Source organism: Primulina tabacum, chromosome 4 (genome assembly GCF_025594145.1).
Source record: "Primulina tabacum isolate GXHZ01 chromosome 4, ASM2559414v2, whole genome shotgun sequence".
Classification (NCBI taxonomy): domain Eukaryota; kingdom Viridiplantae; phylum Streptophyta; class Magnoliopsida; order Lamiales; family Gesneriaceae; genus Primulina; species Primulina tabacum.
The window spans coordinates 8997030-9017081 of NC_134553.1; the positions used below are offsets into that span (position 1 = coordinate 8997030).

Below are 20052 nucleotides of genomic sequence, written 5' to 3' on the forward strand. Positions count from 1 at the left end.
TGTAAATTGTCGTCATCACAAGTTTGGGTTAAATTACATTTCTAATGCCAAAATAATTATCATATTTATGTTTAGAAGTATATATTCTCCATTCACAATTTGCATAACTACACACAACAATGATATTCTCACAATTGTTTTTCTTATATGAAAATGATCGTCTAATAGTAACTACATAGTTTTTAAGATAATTCCGAAAATTATCGGCATCTTTAAATATTTTTCTTTCACAACGTATGCGCTAACACCATGAATCAATAGAATTCATATTACAAACTTCGAGTTGGGTGTCACGTGTCGAATGTGTATCATGTTCAAGTTGAACCCTTACCATTGCAATACAATCAGACATGAAGAACTATATTAATGTTTCCATGAATCAGATTTCCTCAAATCAGATAATTATACAATAGAAACTGAAGGGAAATATATATTTTTTATTTAATTGATATAATTTCTTATCTTAAATAATTTCCCTAATATTATCTTTCCTTATTGATTTGATTATGTATAATGTTTAATGAGATTTTGCCTTTCTAGATAATGAGATAATTATGCAAAGATTATCATGATATGGTATGTTTGCTAATTAAACTCTTAACTTCCTTATCTTATAGATTTGCTTGAAAAAAGTGAGGATCTATAAACAAGAGAACGTGGAAATGGATGCGTGGCTTTTGCTTTTCTGATCAATCATTCACTCACGCACTTTTGCACGTTGTATTTTCAGAGAAAATTTTCTTCAAGGGACGCTGTTGTTTTTTGACGAGTACAGATACCCTGTGGCCTTGAATGTTGGAAACACATACAGACAAAATCCGTGAAGACGTTGGCTAGAGATCGTTTTCCTGCTTTAATTTTTTTTTGGCTCACGTTTTGTTGCTTTCGTAATTATGTTTTAATTTTATTGGTTGTTTTAGAAAGTATTTTATTTTCTCAATATGTGAGAAAATTAATTTTAGGAGTAATTACTAGGGATAGGTATTTGTAAACGTTTTGTTTTCTAGTGAATAATATTTTGTCATGAGGCACCGTAGAAGTATTTATACTTGTGCATATTTAATCTTGTCCATTTAGTTATTGAAAGTGAATTTGTGTTACAAAGTTTAATATTCCCTTGCATGTTGTCTCAAATGTTGTAACATTTGACACAACACTTGATTCTGATAAAACACAAATTCACAACATTATTCTACTGTTATTATATAAACTTACATCTGTCAAGTAATATTCCTTACAGAAACAAAAGTAAAATATGATTAAAAAAAAAAAACAAAGCTTGACGTTCTTGCAGCTACTAGTGTTAAGAACTGAATCCAAAAATTAAACTTAGGAGGACTGATTCATAAGAAAAGATTGTTTAAAGGGATTTTCTTTCATGACAAAAATTTAAGATGAAAAATAATTTAATATTTATTTATCTTTTAAAACACAATAAACTATTTATTTATAAATCATCAGTCAGCACACAAGCAACAAGTAGTATTCCAGTCCCTACAACATCCGAATTACGGATCCAAACAGTTCGTTTGTTGGTTGTGGAAAGAGTAAGTAGCACTCGCTTCTCTTGTCATCATCTTCTTCTTCACTGGAATACGATTTTGTTTGCTGGGTATTGAAACTTGTAGATCAGAAGAATGTCAGGTAAAGGGGCAAAGGGATTGTTAACGGGGAAGACCCCAGCTTCCAAGGACAAGGACAAGGACAAAAAGAGGCCAATTTCTCGCTCTTCTCGCGCTGGACTTCAGGTTTATTTCGTATCTTTCTGGGTTTTTTTATAGGAGGAATGATTTCCTATCTTACCTCTTGCTTTGAGTATTGAATTATTTTTGCTGTTTCTTTTGTTAGGGTTTTGGATTTTATGCAATTTTCTTTCTAGAGGCTTTTTTGTACTTTGTAGTTTCTTGTCGGCATACTCTGTTTGGCTAATTTTTTTCGGTTGTTGATCTTCCTGTATAGAGGAATCTCTGCGCAGATTGTGAAAATGTGAATTAGTTGTACCTTGTTTAATACAAAAATGTAATTTTTCGTTACTAAATTTTCTCAGACTCTTGTTAAGCATTGGAATGTTTGTTTAGGTTTTTTGTTGGGTTTAATGAATGGATAGTTGGTTTCTAAAATGATTTTGCTAGAGCGTGCGGTTTGGTTCTGAGAGTTGGTACTTCAATCCATGTAATCCAAACGTTGTATTGAAATATTTCCCTGAATGCGGCGTGTTTTGAGGTTGCATATGTATTCTAGAGCATAAAAGTATATGTTCTAAAGACTGTAGACAATCAGAGAATGCTACTGTCCTTTTATTTAAAGGGATATGCCAGCATCGTTGATAAATTTTTTCTTTAGAAATATTATCATCTGCTTGAGAATGTTTTGGTTGTCCTATGAGAGCCATATGATTAGATGATTACTGCGTTTTTAGTTGTAAAGAGGCTAAAATAACAAGATTTCGTTTTTCAGTTGAACAATATGTGCTCGATGCTTTGGTGAGAAAACCTTGGTGATAAGACTAAATTTCATTGATTGCCCCAGTATCTGTAATTTTTCAGTTTCATTTGTTGAAGAATCGAAAATATACTTTCTTTTTATAGATCATGATGTAAATTTAGTAGATCCTCTTTTACTCCATTTCAATCTTGTAGTTCCCTGTTGGACGCATTCACCGACTCCTGAAGGAGCGAGCTACTGCTCATGGACGTGTGGGTGCTACGGCAGCTGTGTATTCTGCAGCAATTTTAGAGTACCTAACTGCTGAGGTGTTGGAGTTAGCTGGCAATGCGAGCAAGGACTTGAAAGTGAAGCGTATCACGCCCAGGCATTTGCAGCTGGCTATACGTGGTGACGAGGAACTTGATACTCTTATCAAAGGAACAATAGCTGGTGGTGGTGTGATCCCCCATATACACAAGTCACTCATCAACAAGTCCTCCAAGGAGTAGGATTCAATTGTTTTCTTGTTCTTGAGTAAGTGCGAGTGGCTAACAAATGCTGTGGATTTGAGGACTCGGCTTAGGATGTCTACACATCTATTTAATTTGTGGCATGTTGTGAACTGGGATTCATCGATTTGTTTCTGTCTTAGAGCTTCAAGGAAACACACTCATGCAACATGGACCATATCATGTCTAATGTGCTGTCCGGTGTTTATGACTTTATTGCCAATATCTATTTCATGTGTTTGTTGGATTGGAGGATGAGAATTATGTAACATGGTGTATACTCGTATTGTGTGTTCGAACATTTAAGAAAAAGTGGCACCGTTTGATTCATCCTTGTACATCAATCCAAGAAATACAGACAGCACTTCATATCCAAGAAATAGAGGAAGACGAATATGAATTAACTTAATCGAGTTCCCACGATCTTTAAACTCAATCAGTACCGCCAAAGTCCATCGACAGGCCAAGCACAAACAAAGAGAAAAAACAATTGGAAAAAAAGGTATGATACGGGATATTGTGAACCTCCACAGGAACTGATGAATCTCATCAATCCATGGGTTCTTCTCCAGTTCTGGATTTAAAGTCCTCGGAGCTTCCCAGACTTCCCTGTCACCTTTGAACCCCGGTCAAAAGGCCATCAGCCAAGCCTGTCCTCCCTCCTAATCTTTCCTTCGACTTCTGCATAAGCTGATTCTTACCACACAGAGCTCCTAGAGATATTACCAAAACGGTACAGAGCCATCTTTGACGGCTGCATGTGGCGCTCCAACAACTGAAGACTCTTCTCCAGTTCAAAGTCTGGGATATATGGCTTCAGCTTTATCTTCATCTTACAACGCAATTTTCCTCACCAAGTATGCAAAGAAAAGCAACTGTTCCGAGATGGGGAGTACAAGAGGACCTAGAGTCATTATGTTTTTTTGTCCTAGCCTTCACCAACCACTGCCATCAAATCTTTGGACCGTACAACTCCATCTTTCCCGTTGGGATCCTCCTCCATTGTGTTACACAGGAGGAAAACCTTATTGTCCGAATACTTGGATCTCCAGTAGACTTTTTTCATTGCCAGCAGAATCCCAACAATCCCCATATGAAACAATCCGTTCGACACAAGCGTGGATGGACTTGAAGATCCTTTAGCAAGATCAATGGCAAGGTTGACCTCTTCATGAAAATATGCCTAAAGCAGTTCACGGCGTTTCACGTGGTACACAGGAATAGAAAGACCAGTAGAGTCGAGCACTTGATCCCGGATATGAGATTGTATCTGAGATGGTAACATACACGTTGTGAAATGAAAATGTCCAGAGACGATAAAACCACCAAAGGCAACAAAACAGGATCATTACACGGGTTATGAAGTAATCGTAAATTGTAACCAAGCCTTTTACTGATTGTTTGAAATCCGGGAGCTTTCTTGAAGAGAGAAGGGTGGAATCGAGGGTGTGCTTATTATTCAGGTCACTCATTTTTTTCACAACCTATCTTCAGCCAATCTGAGATGAAAACATACAAGGAGAAAGATGAATGTTTGTTTTAGGCATACACCATCAATAAATTTGAGAATACAGCTCAAATTAGGGATGTAAACGAGTCGAGTCGAACAATATCACACTCGAGCTTGGCTCGTTTGAAAATCACTAAGCTCGTGAATAGCTCGATCTCGATTTGTTAATAGCTCGTTTATCGTATTTAACGAGTTTGGCTTGAGCTCGAAAACGAATTACTCATTAAGCAAATTCGTTTTCGAGCTCGTTAAACAAGTTCATTTTTCAGTTCTTTGAGCATTTTTAGCAAAAAAGCTAGCTAATATATAAAAATTTAAAGAATAGGCTTCTCGTTTAATAACATTTTCATGTGTTCTCTTTCACTATCATTTCAACGTGAGATAAAACAAATAAACAATGCATGGTGTCTTCTTATACTACATTTAATGTCCAATAAACTAGTCCAACAAACTAATCGAGATCGAGCTCGCGAGCTTGCAATCCGAATATCATTAAGAAGTTTAAGTTCGATTCGTTAAAATTCTCGAGCTCGGCTCGATAAATTTAACGAATAATATCAAACTACCTGTTTACCAAGACATTCCTAGCTCAAATTAAGGTGCCTAGGGTATAACACCCGAGGACCGAAAATTCTAAAATTGAAGTACATGACGATGGAAACGGTGTTGTTCGGTTCATCTCTGGTCTACGCACCCTCACACTCTTCCAAATCTTTGAGCCTCCGATTTCGAGCGTGTGCCGCCGATGTCCCTGACTTTCTCTCCGCCGACTGGTATTGTTCTTTCTCTTTCTTCGTTTGCAGTATAATAGGCGAGGAAATCTTGATCTGAATGTGAAATTTAGAGCTTTTCCTGTTGTGCATGCTTGTATTTTGTGTTTGCATGTTAACCGGAATAATTTTGAAAATTTACAATTGCCGATTAGATGGTGATTTGCGGTGTTTTATAGGTAGAACAATCTCTACGGCCAAAGTTCATATTTTTAGGATAATTTTTCATTTGGTGGAAGTCAATCTTCTAGTTACTCCTGCTCATCTGCTCCTTGCTTCTTTCTGGCCTACAATTACTAAGAGTAATTTCCATGTTCATTTTCAGGCTTGAGTCTCGTAGGAAAAGGCCATTGGGGCCAAGATTGAGTGTAACATTTTAGCTGAAATCTTGGACAAGATATATTACCATCCTTTATATTGTAGGAAGCTCATTGTGTTTCCTTTTCCATGTTATAGTTTAGTGCCGAAGAAGCTGTCACATACCAGCTTGATGCTTTGATGTTCAATGACCAGCCTCGGCCAGATTATGGCATTGAAGTTATGTATAGGGTAATTTGCGAACTATGATCCGTTGTTTATTTTTTTTAAGTTGCATTTGGTTGTTACTCTCAAGTAATTGTTTTCATCATTACTGTGATGCTATACACGGACAGTTTGCAGGTTTTGATCCATTTGAAAGATCAACATATTTCGGCCCCTTCTTTGATTTAGGCCAGGTCAGTTTATGTTTAGGATTTGGCAATTTTCATCTCATATTTTTACTTACTGAGTGCTAAAGCCGGTAATGAATGGTACTTGAGAAAATTAATAGTATATCTGTGTTACGTTAATTATATCTTCAGTAAAAAATTGAAAACTGATTATGTGTGCAGTTTGAAAGATTTAGGCGGATCTTTCATCACTCGAGCTACAGAGTTTTACTTGGTCACCGGGAAAGAAAGATCTTGAGCAGTTTAAATGTTAATGAGGTTATGTCTGTGCTGATCATAGCTACTGTGCACATTAGTTTTCTTTTTTCTTTAAACTATCAACATATGCTATACAGAATACCCATAAGCAGCGAGTGTGGATACGAGGACCTCGGCCTGAGGAAGAAGAAGTGTTTCAATTTACCATGGTTCAGGTACGATTATTTTCACTGACTACATTTCTTCTTCAGATCTCTCTTCTAAGGTAGGAACATGAGTTTTTTGGTTTGTAAGTTGAAAAATGAGTTGGGATACAGATTTAATACTTCAACTAATGGATCGTATTTCGTTTATAGAGGGTTGGTGGTTCTTGGGATGGTTATTGGCTGACAGAATCTGTCCTTCATGATGGAGATAGTTTTTCCGGTGGGGTGGCTTACTGAAACCATTTGTGATTAGGTCTACAGAGTTGATCTGTTTGTAAAGATATGGATGACTAAATATACCCCTTGTTGCTCTTAAAACAGATACTGTTTTTATTTGTACAGGAATAAGATGTATTACCATATTTTATAATTTACATCTTTTACGTGAACGAGGGTCCATGTTCGGAAATACTTTATCTTGAATGTTGTGGTCACTGGCATGCTCAAAATGGTGCACACAATACTGCGTACACGAGGATTAATATAAATATAGTATCTTCTTTTGAACAGCAACTGTATTGTTGTGCTGTGAGAAACCCCTGTGGTGAATCATGTTAGAATTAAAGCAACGTAACTTGTGTAGCGAGAGACATTTGGGTGATTGCGCACGCGGAGGGGTCCTTTTTTTTCAAAAACCATTTTAGCAAGCGTGCCAATACAAGGAAAGCAAAGAAGATTTCATATTTAAACTAGATACATCAAAGCCATTTGCAGTTTATTTTGTTTGAATCTGAAAACAATCACGTAATTTAGATGTTGAAACTAAAACCAGTGTGCTTCTTCTTTCTTTCTGGTTTGCATCAGCTACATTTTTCCAGTTAACTACTTAACCGTGCATAAGTCGTGAAAAAGTCATTTTGCCCAGAAAAACGGGGCATTTTGCTTAGTCCCATGAATAAAACTCTGAAAAACAAGCACCTCTACAAGCTTGAAAGCATCATGCCGCTAAAGCTGAAACATCTTACAAAGTACTAACTTAATGGCTGAAGTGTTGTTTATCTGTAAACGAACCGTGATTAGTACTAAGCCAGTGCAACCAGGCAAGTTCATCCCTCTTATCGGTTTTGGACCATACAATGGAGCATAACAATCTTTGAATTGTGCTCTATTACTAGCTTCCAGTGGTAAGAAAAGTCGGAGTACTGACCATGATGCTTAGAGAATCGATATCTGAGATGTTGACTTCATTTCCTGTGGTCGTGGGGAGACTTTTAAAGTCCCCTGAAGGGCTCTGGATGGTTAAATGCAATGATGCAGGGCTGAGAATGTTGAAAGCAAGGGCGCGAATGACACTGGATGAGTGGCTGAGGAATGTGGATAGGGAGAAGGAGCTGAAGCTTGTTCATTGGGAGGAAATGTTCCACAAACCCTACTTTTGGTCTACATTTTATGTTCTGGTAAAGAAATATTTGCTCCCCAATTACTTTTTTAGAGGCCTAAGCCTCAGAAACTGTTTACAAAGAGATCTACTCGAAATTCTTGATTATGAGATTGTAAATTAGATTTCTAACGTCTGAGTTTTTTGGAGATGCCTCAGATAACTGAATTTGAAACTGGACGACTAGCAATAGGTTTGAGCTGTACACACCTTCTTTCTGATCCCAAATGTGCTACCATGTTGATAAAGGCTTGGGCTGACGCAACATTGGAGGAAAGATCATATTTCCACCCTCGTTCCACCCCTTGCCACCATGAAAACAAGAAGGCAACACCCCAATCACCAGCCTTATTTTCAATTGATCAACTACTACAAATCAGTATTGGGAAAACCATCTGCAGTATCTGATGTAAAACAAAGTACCTTTACTCTTAGAATTCAAACACGAAATGGTAAAAAGATTTATTGAGATGGCTGAAACAGCACGTGATGGACATGAACAAGAGTTGAAACTAACTCCCTTTGAGGCCTTGAGTGCGTTGATTTGGACAAGTATCAGCAAGGCAAAGGGTATTAAGGGTTCTCTGATTGACTTGAGCGTAAGCTTGGATACACGACAAAAGCTTCGATTGGAGGAAGGATTTTTCGGAAATTACGCTGTGTATAATATGGTGAAAGGAGACGGATTGAACAAAAATGAAGTGTCTAAAGCCGCTGCTGCTCTAAAGGAAGTGGTCTCACAAATGGATAAGGATAGTTATGGATTTGATTGAATTCTTGGAGCAAGAAAACATTGAAAATCCTCCATGGATGACAGGCCATCATCTAATTTGTGCAAATTTTGAGAATGCCGTTTTTGAAGGTAATTCAAGCCATGTTCGTGTTTCATGCTACCTTGAGCCAGCTGTTGGACCAGGGAAAGTTCTGATCCTTCCGTCTCCAGGAAGCGATGCCAATTTTGGCAGAGTAGTTATGGTCACCCTTGAAGATGAAACTGAGAATGTTCTTAATGATGCATTAATCCAACAGTTTAGTCCAACCCTTTTGATGGGGTTGAACAAAAAAGCTTTTGCTTAGACTAATGTAAGTCCATGTTACATCTTCTCAATGTCCAACGTCGTAAGAACGCTGAAAACTGGAAGAACTGTTCAAATTGCAATCTTGTTAAATACTTTACTTTAGATATTTGCTTAACAAAAAAAAATGCGTTTGCCGGGAGTCGAACCCGGGTCTATTGCTTGGAAGGCAATTATCCTAACCGTTGGACTACAAACGCTATACGCTGAGCGTTGCTTTCTTTTAATTAAATTTCTTTAACTACAATTTAAAGGATACAATTCCACATGTTTTTTTAAAGAATACAAGAAAACCCGACATTTTGGTCACGTAAAGTTTCTTTTTATCATTCAAATGTTAATCATTGTTTATTTATGCATATATATTTAAGTTGCATAGAGAATGAGTTTGCTTTTTTAGAAGACAAATTCATATTTCTAAAACGACGTAATTTTACTATTTTTTTTAATTGAAAACGATAAATCATATGTGGGCCATGCTCACCATTTACTGACTGTATATAAAATAGATTTGACTTTCAATCCCTCCCATGTCGAATAATCAGTCCTATTTATTAACAAGACGTTTTAAACTTAATAAAAATACACGTTAACCCTATTTACTTTCCCCCCTAAATAATGATAAATGGACCCTCCTTGAAATATAAAAGGGGGCATTTTTCTATAAGCCCCACCACACACAAACTCACTTCACAGAAGCCCGAGACATATATCATAAAACTGTGCTCTAAATGGAATAATAATCTTCTTGAATAAATGGAAACATATAATCTCAGATGTCAAAGACAAATGAAACAGAAAACTTGACATGCAAAAGTAGAAAACTACGAAAGGATGTTTCGACGCCGCATATGTTACAGTTTTAAATTACATTCTCTCCCACAAATCAATTAAGGAGTAAATTGAAAAACAAAAATTATGAGAAAATTAGGAAATAAATAAAGATAAAAGAAACAACTTTTCTTCATCATCATCTCAAGTTTCTAAGCCATCCAAGAAGCTTTGCAGTTCCTTCAACCCTTCTGCAGAAACACTCCGGTGAACTCTTCCACGCGGAACAACCAAGTTTGGTGGTGGGTGTAGCTGGAAACAAACTACAACCACTGCCAAATTGTCTCCGCTCCTTCTCTTCAAGGCCTCTTCCACCAGATCTTTGCCGCACATCATTGGATCATTGTGTTCTTGTAGTCTTTTTCGAGCAAAATCCACTGCGTTTTGGCTCCTAAACACGTCCCACAGGCCGTCACAACCTATGATGAGGAACTCATCTTCTTCTGTTAGCCTTGTGCTCATAAATTCAGGTTCTGCACTAAGGGGCCCACCATCTTGACGTTTTAATCCTTCCATATGCCAATCTCCTAAAGCACGAGAGACGTTTAATTGTCCATTGAGATACCCATCATAGACGTAGCCTCCAGAAGCTTCTACCCGCATTCTTTCGTTGAAGCTAACAGGTTTATGATCTCTTGACATCTCAATTGCCTTACCCCTACGACAAAGTACTGCTCGGCAATCTCCAGCATTTGCCACAACTAGAGAGCTGCCTCCATTTAATTAACAAAGTAAGAATTATCTACTGTGTTCATAATTTAATGCAGGCATAAGGATTTTTGTTAACAAAATTAATTGCAACTGCACTAAAATATAGTTTGATGAGCAAAAGGTTCTTGGATGTGAACTAACAAATCTCACAACATTACATCCTCACATTGCCTACGTCCCAACACAATTATAATTTACAAGAGTGGATCAAGTCAAGATCAAGTTGTCAATACAACTTTCACCAGAATTTTCAAGAATAGACGCATTATCGATACAAGGCTGCAGCCTGATGGTAGAATGAGAGTATAAAATTCACAAATAGCAGAAGTATGTCAAGTTCCTTCAACATAAAGTTATTAACGTGAAGTAAAAAAATTCGAGATAAACGGTGAATTCAAACACTGCATAACATGAATAATTTCAGACTCGGTTTCATAGCTTATAAAAGACGAGCATTCTTTAAGTTGGGACCACTTCCACTTAACTGAAAATGGACTCTAGAAATAAAATTTACAAATTTATTCAGAAAATAATCAGAAACAAAATTGGAACCATATATAGGACTGTCAATTGGAGCATACTGTTTTAATCTCTGCCCACCCGAACTGATAAAAGTTAAGAGTTCGGTATAATAATTGGTGGCCAGGCTGAATATGCATGGGTTTAGCCTGATCAGATTCTGAAGTTGACATTAAGCTTCGAGAGTCTCAGCCCTCATTAAAGCCCAACCTGATGACTTGCTTATTGGGATCCCAATAAATGGAAACTTGTTCAGCTGTTCACTGATTACTTTTTGAGACTGGTAAATGATAAATTCGATTATTATTTGTAAACTTGTCATGGATTTTAAATTTTATTTTCAATTTCATTTTTTTAGAAGTTTTGAATCCTACAGTATAGATATGGATTTATAACTTTTTTATTGATTGATTTTTTTAATTTATTGATAATTGATAAGTCCTTGTATTAGGGAGGTCAGCACTCAGCATGAAACCTTAATAATTTGTGAGCTGGATATGAGTTATATAGGTGTGAGCTTCATAGGATTGAGATTGGGGAAAAAGAAACTAATTTCCAAAACAATGTAAGTTCAAGCTCATCAAAACCCTGCTTTACAGAGCCAAAATCACATACCTAAGTACTTAAGTGTAACCAACTTCGGAACATTATAATGGGCAGATCTAGTAATAAAAAGACCACTAACTTTTCTCAAGGCTGAAGAGTTACCAAAGCTGCCCCATCTTACATCTAGTTCTTTCAATGATCCCTTAAATACTCAACTTACGAAATATTATAGTATGTTTGAATTTTTAAATTAAAACCAGTCCATAAAGTTAATGAATTGCGAGAAGTCTAACCTTCCAATGACAAGAGCTGCCAAAGCAGTGGTGCCAGAAGCAAGATCAGCATCTAATGCGCATGCTTCAGCAAAAGCAGTATCAGTCTGCAGAAAAGCTGATGCAATGACACGCTCAATCTCCAGAGGAAAGTCTTCGTCCTCAGCAATGAATCTTGGCAAATGATAGCAAGCAAAGTCAGCAGCATGCTTTCCTCCATGCCCATCAAAAACCTGATCCAACGAGCAATGAACTAAATTATGAGTAGCGAGCGTATATTATTAAAGAACAAAGACAAATTTTTGGTTCTACAACTATCAATATCCAGATCACATACCATGTGTCACACTGGTAACCTAAATAGTACACAAAACCATGTAATTACACGTGCATAACCAAAAATGCCAAAAAGATCAATAACACTTGAACAATTACGATGAACTGCTCACTAAAATATGTGAATCATTGGAAAGAGTAATAAAATGCGATATTAGGTGTTAGAAGAGAACAATTACCCCGTAAAATGCCCTGGGCCTTTCATCGCCATCATTTTGCCCGAAATCATTCATCATATTGTCAGCACAGACATACACATCCTCCATGCTTGAGCGAGAACCAATGTCGGTCCACGCACCTGAGCGAAGTAGGGGAATAAATTCAATTTCAGCATCTTCTACATTCAACGTCTGTTCAATTGCAATATCTGAGGACCTGGTCTTAACCTGCCAAAGCTCAAGTAAAAAACTATCCTCCATGCAAGTTAAAATAAAGAGATTTCAACACCAGATGAAGTGGAAGAGATGGATACACATAAGTTGAAACCAAATTCATGGATAAACGAACTGATATTTTCAGATGTGCCACATATTAAATAATTGTATACCAATAAGAGAGATATAGAGGTTACATCAGAGTCTATAAAGCACGGCGCTGCTGCTAGTTCATGTGATCAGTTCAAATAGCCAAGCAGTCACATCTATTGTCAACAGTAAATAGTAATCATTGCGTAATTAATTTAACATGAATTCATAGATTCTTTGCCACTTCCATGAGCAGAAAGAATCCCTTCCACAACCTTCTCCAATATAAGATTGGCAGGGGAACACATTAATATGTAAACATGCTGCATACATAATATCACCAACAAGTGAATATCTATGGGCAATAGACAGATTTGCGACCATATTTGCCTTTTTTTGTATAATCATAAATAATAACAATGTTTCTATACCCTACGTTCTGCAACCGACATCATGGGACACATTTAAGCCCTCTAATAATTTGTCTTTACAACCCCGTTTTTGCTGTTCTGTTATTTCTTCTTGCCTCAAACATATCATTCAGCTCTAAGATATGCCATTTTGTATCCCATCCATTTCTCTTCCCCAATGTATAAATAACAAAATATTACGATTATCTACACTCTTCCTCTACTCCAGAAAGGCTCACTCTAATAATCAGGGAACAAAAAGCAATTCAAATTTTAGGAATTTCCTTTTATTAATATCACAGCAAACTTTTCAAATAAGCACGACTAACTACCAACCATCCTAAACAATCATCCATTTCCTCAATTCAGATGAAGTATCTGAATCTAACCGTACGAACAACAAAAAAAGAGTAGTCTGGGGCATGAATAACATACAACCAAACGCTGAAACTTGATGCACAAAACACCAGGGATGAGCTTACCAAAGAGGGGTGCCGAACCAGAGACGTTGCACACGAAGACGGCGAGCCAACAGAGCTCAAACAGCGTCGGTAAGGCGAACCCGACCCAAAGGTGTTTGGCATCGGCGGCCGTCCACCGGCGGAGCCGCCATTCCCTCTACTACCACTGACATTGTCGATAACCACTTTAGTGCCCTCCATTATAAATCTCAACCATCACTACTCCGGAAAAAACCCAAGCTACTGACCAGAAGAAAACTGAAACAAAATTGGCAATTCCTATCCAATTGTGGGTTAAGATTACTTGACAGCTAAATTTGGGGATTAGGGTTTTCAAATGAAACAGTGGGTAGATAGATATATGCAGTGAAAGCGGAGATCTTCGACGGAGAGACGATGCGTTGAAATTCGGTTCAGTTTATACCGACGAAATCTGCCGTCCGTTGAATTCCTATATACTGTTGGGATCTCTGAAACGTCGTCGTTTGTTTCTTTCAATTGACGTGTGTCGGTTCTTATTTCCACGTGTTGACGTTCATTGTCACATTTTTGCAAATAATATAATATATTATATACCTAATTTGTTTTTAAAAAATATCCTAATTTTAATTAGTGGGAATTGTTCCTTCAATATTTAATTTATCAAGCATTCTTAAATACTTAATTTAAAATAAAATTTTAAATAAAAGAGTTAATCATAATTAATTTTATATCACACGATTATTTTATTTTTGAAATAATTTAATAATGATACCTTGAATTGTCTCTTTCCGCAACTTATTTATTTTGTACCTAACATTTACTAAATTCTCAGCTCAAAACAGCTATTTTTGGAATCAATATTGTCAAAAGCAATTGTTTGACTAAAACAATAAAAGTAATAATAAGGTGGGATTTTGTAAAATCTATTACTATTATCAAGTAAGTCTATGACAGACGTATCATCTTACGAATCAATTTTGTTAGCTGACTCAATTCATAAAAAATATTATTTTTATGTCAAATATATATTTTTTGGTAAATATAGATCAAATCAACAACCGTCTCACATATATAAATTTACGAGATTCTCCTACGAAAAACTTACACGATATCATAGTTCTAATAAAAAAAAAGTGGAAAATTTTATATAAAAAGTAAAGTTAATTAACAAAAAATGTTTATTAAAACGTCATAGAGACATCTGACGCATTTAGCATGTCTGAACTTAAATTGACACGCAACTTGCTGCTGGATGTTAACGGAGATATATTAAAATTAAGGAAGCAAGAAAGTGCACGGCGAGTAATTATTTTACGATATGTTATTCGATACACGCATTAGATACGGGTGGGTTTTATATTTATTTAATTTAATTTAATATTAATATTAATATTATAATATATAAAAGAAATAAAACAAAACTTACGTGTCGATATTTATTTCAAAGTAGGTATCTTGTGAGACGGTCTCACGAATTTTATCTATCAGACGGGTCAATTCTACCGATATTCACAATAAAAAGTAATACTCTTAGCATAAAAAGTAATATTTTTTCATGTATAATCCAAATAAAATATCTGTATTACAAAATATGATTCGTGAGACCGTCTCACACAAATTTGTGCCATTATTTTATTTGCATTTTGGAAGAAAAGAATCCTTTATTTGCATTGCAATTTTTTATAATACGATAAGGATTAGGAATTATACCATAAATTGTCTATTGAGACACATAGAAAATTTATTTCCTTATTTTTATATGTATATTTTATAAAGTATATATTTTCATATTTTGTTTAACCAGTTAATATATTTATTTATAAACTCAAATAAAGGAACTGAAAGAGATCGATAAATGATAATATCATTGATTAAAAAGAATACGGTACTACACAAAAAAAATATGGTACTACACTGCTTTTAAAATAACATCATCAATCATAAATATTAAAAACTGAATTGTAGTCATCCCTAAAAAAATTTTAATACAATAGTGGATATTTTTTTGAGTAATTAGAATTTATTATAAAGAATTATTTACAGAACTTCGTCTCAAACTCTTATTTCAACACAATCTAGAACGTCAGTTGAAATCGAGGCTAAAGTGAAACTCTGTCTTTAAGATTAATTTGTTCACACACACGGTGCTGATGGTATATGACAATCGTATCTTAAGATATGACGATCGCTTTCTTGTGATAATTAATACTTCAAATCACAGAAATAACGAACGTTATGATATTTTTGGAACTCTCTAAATGAGAACAAAATCTGGACAAATGCACCAATATGCACTTCAAAAATCTTTGTATTGTGTTGCGTTTGATTGCATGTTTTTCATATATTGGATTATGGAAATGATGCTCCTATTTATGGACTCTAAAATTACCCACCAAAGGTCTTGCAATTTTAATTGCTAACAATTAACTCAGGCACATAGAAAGCCAAATATCACCTTATACGGAGAGCCAAGATCACCCCACTAAATGAGCCATAATTTTTTTCATTCAAAATTCAATAAATTAGTATATATTTCCAACAATCCTCACACGAATGAAAATCAGTTCTTATATGAAATGCAGACGCTTAGAAAGTTTCATTGAAATATTATTCGATCAGAAGAGGTAACTAGTAGCTTTGAACCTTTCGTAGTAGTATATCATCATATTTACTAGGGTGCTTAGTGAACATGATGTCATGAATTATTATGTTGTTTATGTAAATCAAGACAATGACACCCACACAATAACCCTTCTCACACCCTTTTAGTTCTCTCGGTTGTGTCTGTTTTAGCCATTGTCACCATATTGGATTCATAAGTCTTTCGTTAAAATGACTCGTCTTCACACTTACGTAATTAACATCCTATCAACTGTATCCTACCATACTCTACTTTTCAAGTATAAGAATCATTAAAAGTTTAGAACTTAACATCACTACACGTGGTAGGTTAGCTAGGAATGAGAGTGGAAACTAGTTCCAAGCGCTCGCACGAACTTTTATAATTATATTGTCTAATTGAACCAAGATCTTGGTATCTTCATAAGTTGAGTTACAACTATGATTGTTATTATTTGTAGATTTTTAATCTCATTCCTCTTGATGTGCAGTTTACTTGACATCTATTTAAACCTTTCTTAAGCATATATGCTAAATTATCTTTTGATTTAACATAATCAACAGTGATAACTCCGTTAGAGATCAAATGCCAAATGATATTATGTCTACGATGTATATGTCGAGAATTAGCATTATAAATGCTACTTTGTGCTCTTCCAATTGAGTATCTCAATGCATCATCACAGCATACACTAGCTTATTTCAACACGAGATATCATCCAAGAAATTTTAAAACAATTATGTTTCTTCTGCAGCTTTATCTAAACTTAAAAACTCAGATTTCATAGTTGACCGGCCTATACAAGTTTTCTTTTTGTGTCGGATATCAAATTAGCATGACAATAGCCTTATTCATGCTTTTCAATGGGCATCAATTGGATTACTTTTAAATTTGCTCAATTTGTTGATTGAGTGCAGTTAGTGATATGCATCAAACTGCCAATATCCTTGAACATTCCAATTGTGATATGAGTTCATTATTATTCTTAGCCAGATGTTGGCTAGGTCAATTGGTGTTTTCACAAGGGATATTTTATAAGCATTGAACTTTCTTAGCACCATCTCAATGTAGTGAGATTGTGTGAGGATGATTTCTTCGGATTTCTTAACTATCTTGATCCTCAATATCACACATATAAGACTTATATTTTCATATCAAAGTTTGTAGTCGACAACCCCTTAGTGGTCATTATCATGTCATGATCAATTATCATAATGAGTATGTCATCTATATATAAGCAAACGATAACAAAATAATTAGGCGTGCTCTTGATATACACGCATATTTCACACTCGTTAATCTTAATTCCATTTAACAACATAATTTTCTCAAATTTCCCATGTAATTTCCTTGGTTCTTGTGTAAGCCCATACAACGATTTTACGAGTTTGCACACATTTTCCTCTTGTCCAAGATTTGACAAACCTTGAGGTTTCTCCATGTATATTTCTTCATCCAATTCACCATTTGATAATGCAGTTTTCACATTCATTCGATGTATCTCAAGGTTATCCAATGTTGCAATAAAAATGGGTACTCGAATGGAAGTTATCCTTGTTATTGGTTATAGATATCAAAGAAATCAAGACCTTCTTTTTGTTTGAACCCTTTAGCCACCAAATGTGTCTTGTACTTGTCAATAGATCCGTCGGCCTTTTTCTTTAGAATCCACTTACATCCTAAAGCTTGGTTTCGTACAATGAAATTTATCTCATTATTGACGGATTATTTCCAAAATGGAGTCTCGGGACAACTCAAGGCTTCATTTATATCCCTTGGTTCGTTTTATAACATATAAGTCAGAAATTAAGGAACAAATAGTTTTTAATTTCTAGCCCTCTTGCCGCATCTAGGTCCTTCATCACTTTCGTGATTTACCTCATTTGTAGTTTCGTTGCATCTTTTGTTGCAACATATTTCCTTGCTTATTTCATTGTAATGAATTTCATCTTTCATTTCTTTTCTAGGAAAAACATCCAAAAAATATTCCTTAACTTAATTGTAGTCCCTTCATGAATGTCAGGAATCTCATATTTGTGCACCAAAAACCGATATGAAATACTATTGTCTCGTGACCAGAGCATACAACATCCAACGACAAATAAATTTTTTAAACAATAATCCTCGTAGTATTGTATACAATCAAATCAGTCTTTCTCATAAATAAGCATTGTCTTTACAATTAAACAAAATCAGATTCGAAATACGAAAGAGAATACAAAAGTGGAATAACATAAAACTTAGCATAAAACATAAACTTGAATTGATCTTCATCACCAACCCCAGAACATGTTTTGTTGTTTGTCATTTAACTCATCTTAATTCTTGTATGTCGAGGAGAGTAAGAGGGTGAGCATTTTGTAAAATATTCAGCAAGCGAAAATCGATCGAAAATGTGCAACAGACATGTGTAATTTGTCTTATGTTCCTTTCTTTGGACGTCGGTAGTCCTTGGACTTGTGGTTTGGATTTCCACAGTTGTAGCACGCCCTTTTGGACCTCTTGACATTGCCTTGGTTCGATCTATTTTTAGGGTTATTTCTTTTATCACTCATGTTTGATTCGACCAAATTGGTCCTTACCTCTATATGATATTTAACATTTTCTTCTCATATTTGCGATTATCTTCGTCAATTTTCAATCTCACAATTAAGTATTCAAGTATCATCTCTTACGTTTGTGTTTCAAATAATTTTTGAAATTCTTCCATAAAGGAGGTAGTTTCTCAAATATTGTAGCCACTTAGAAAGATTCGTTCATTTTCATATCTCATGCAATATGAGTTTCAGATCTTGGACTTGGTTTACCACGATTTTAGAATCTACCATCTTAAAGTCTAGGAATTTGCTGACTATAAATTTCTCCAACTGACATCTTTGTTTTGCACTTTTTCTCAAGGATTCCCATAATTGCTTTGCTCTTTTTATAGGACTATATGTTATTCAACTTGTTGTCCAAGCCATTAAGGACATAGTTATGGCACAAGAAGTCACCATGTTCCTAAGCATCATATGTCTCAATATTATCATTGTCAGATTCATTTTCTGCAATTGTGAGAGGATCCTCACGCAAAAACCTCGCAAGGCTCAGTTTAATTAGGTAGGAAAAAAATTTGTTGCCATCTTTTGAAATCAACACCCATAAATTTCTCTGGTTTTTCACCATTGCCGCCGGAATTGCTACCAAAACATGTGCAGTTGATGATGAGGTCATTCAGAATGAATGGATAAAATTTCATCTTCAAATTGTTAGGTAGTATCATTGTGATATCTCTGTTGGATAGAACTTCGTCAATAGAATCTGGAACGAAATCTGAAATAGACAATTTCAGTTCAAATCGAGATTAAAGTGAAACTCTATGTCTTTAAGATGAATTTCCATGGACACACAATGATGATGGTATATATCAATTGTCTCACAAAATACAACACTCTCTTTCTTGTCATAATAGCACTCCAAATCACAAAAAACAAAGAAGTTTTGGATTTTTTGGAACTCAATGAATGAGACAAATTCACCAAAATGCACTTCAAAGATATTTATGTTGTGTTGTGTTTGATTGCATGTTTTTCACATATTGAAATGTGGTATTGAGATTCATTATAGGCTCCAAAAGTTGCTTTCAAAGGTTTTGTGATAGTAATTACTAGCAATTAGCTCAATCACATGGAAAGCCAAAGGTCATCCCACTAAATGAACCAAAATTTATTTTGCATTCAAAACTCAATGAATTAACACACACACACACACACACACACACACACACACATATATATATATATACAAAATGTTTTTTCAACATTATTTACTTTTTCACCAACCTTTTATCTCATTCCTTCTCTATATTTCTCTCCATTCGCGATCGTCTGTGTACGTGTGCAGTTGACATTTTGTAAGAGAAGATTTTTTTGTCTCATTGGATTGTTGGAGATTTTATTTTTCATTTAGCTAAATGTTGGGATATTTTAGCATTTTAAAATATATACTAAAATGTATTTTGGTCATCACCTGTGATCAAGTTTCATATTTTGTATTCTTATGTGCTTTAAAAAAAAAATCAACAAATATTTTTTTATACTTTCGAACAGCTTAGTGTTCCTTTAAAACGTTTATAAA

The 20052-nt window shown here is 35.1% G+C and overlaps 3 protein-coding genes, 1 non-coding gene and 1 pseudogene across 6 annotated transcripts; 3 read left to right on the top strand and 2 right to left on the bottom strand.

Moving 5' to 3' along the window:
• The first annotated feature begins 1457 nt into the window (after window positions 1–1457).
• On the top strand, window positions 1458–3266 carry LOC142543025 (putative histone H2A variant 3). 2 transcript variants are annotated; one of them, XM_075649984.1, is made up of 3 exons: window positions 1458–1547; window positions 1634–1748; window positions 2640–3266. In XM_075649984.1, the coding sequence occupies exons 2-3, from the start codon at window positions 1638–1640 to the stop codon at window positions 2934–2936; spliced, it is 408 nt and encodes a 135-aa protein (XP_075506099.1). In that variant the 5' UTR covers window positions 1458–1547; window positions 1634–1637; the 3' UTR covers window positions 2937–3266. The 2 variants fall into 2 exon arrangements, with proteins under 2 accessions (XP_075506099.1, XP_075506100.1); XM_075649985.1 differs by having other exon boundaries at window positions 1637–1748.
• A 1774-nt stretch (window positions 3267–5040) lies between these two features.
• LOC142543026 (uncharacterized) lies at window positions 5041–8116 on the top strand. 2 transcript variants are annotated; one of them, XM_075649986.1, is made up of 8 exons: window positions 5041–5219; window positions 5542–5584; window positions 5673–5765; window positions 5870–5932; window positions 6089–6184; window positions 6262–6339; window positions 7446–7727; window positions 7868–8116. In XM_075649986.1, exons 1-8 carry the CDS (start codon window positions 5095–5097, stop codon window positions 8114–8116), a joined length of 1029 nt encoding a protein of 342 aa, XP_075506101.1. In that variant the 5' UTR covers window positions 5041–5094. The 2 variants fall into 2 exon arrangements, with proteins under 2 accessions (XP_075506101.1, XP_075506102.1); XM_075649987.1 differs by lacking the exons at window positions 7446–7727; window positions 7868–8116 and adding an exon at window positions 6481–6739.
• A 41-nt stretch (window positions 8117–8157) lies between these two features.
• LOC142543028 (rosmarinate synthase-like) lies at window positions 8158–8866 on the top strand (annotated as a pseudogene).
• A 46-nt stretch (window positions 8867–8912) lies between these two features.
• Window positions 8913–8984, bottom strand: TRNAG-UCC (transfer RNA glycine (anticodon UCC)). Its single transcript has one exon. It is a non-coding gene; the product is annotated as a tRNA-Gly (tRNA).
• A 621-nt stretch (window positions 8985–9605) lies between these two features.
• Window positions 9606–13811, bottom strand: LOC142543029 (putative protein phosphatase 2C 22). The gene is made up of 4 exons (XM_075649988.1): window positions 13356–13811; window positions 12179–12385; window positions 11685–11896; window positions 9606–10324 (listed from the first exon to the last, which is right to left on the bottom strand). The coding sequence occupies exons 1-4, from the start codon at window positions 13533–13535 to the stop codon at window positions 9760–9762; spliced, it is 1164 nt and encodes a 387-aa protein (XP_075506103.1). The 5' UTR covers window positions 13536–13811; the 3' UTR covers window positions 9606–9759.
• Window positions 13812–20052: the final 6241 nt, after the last annotated feature.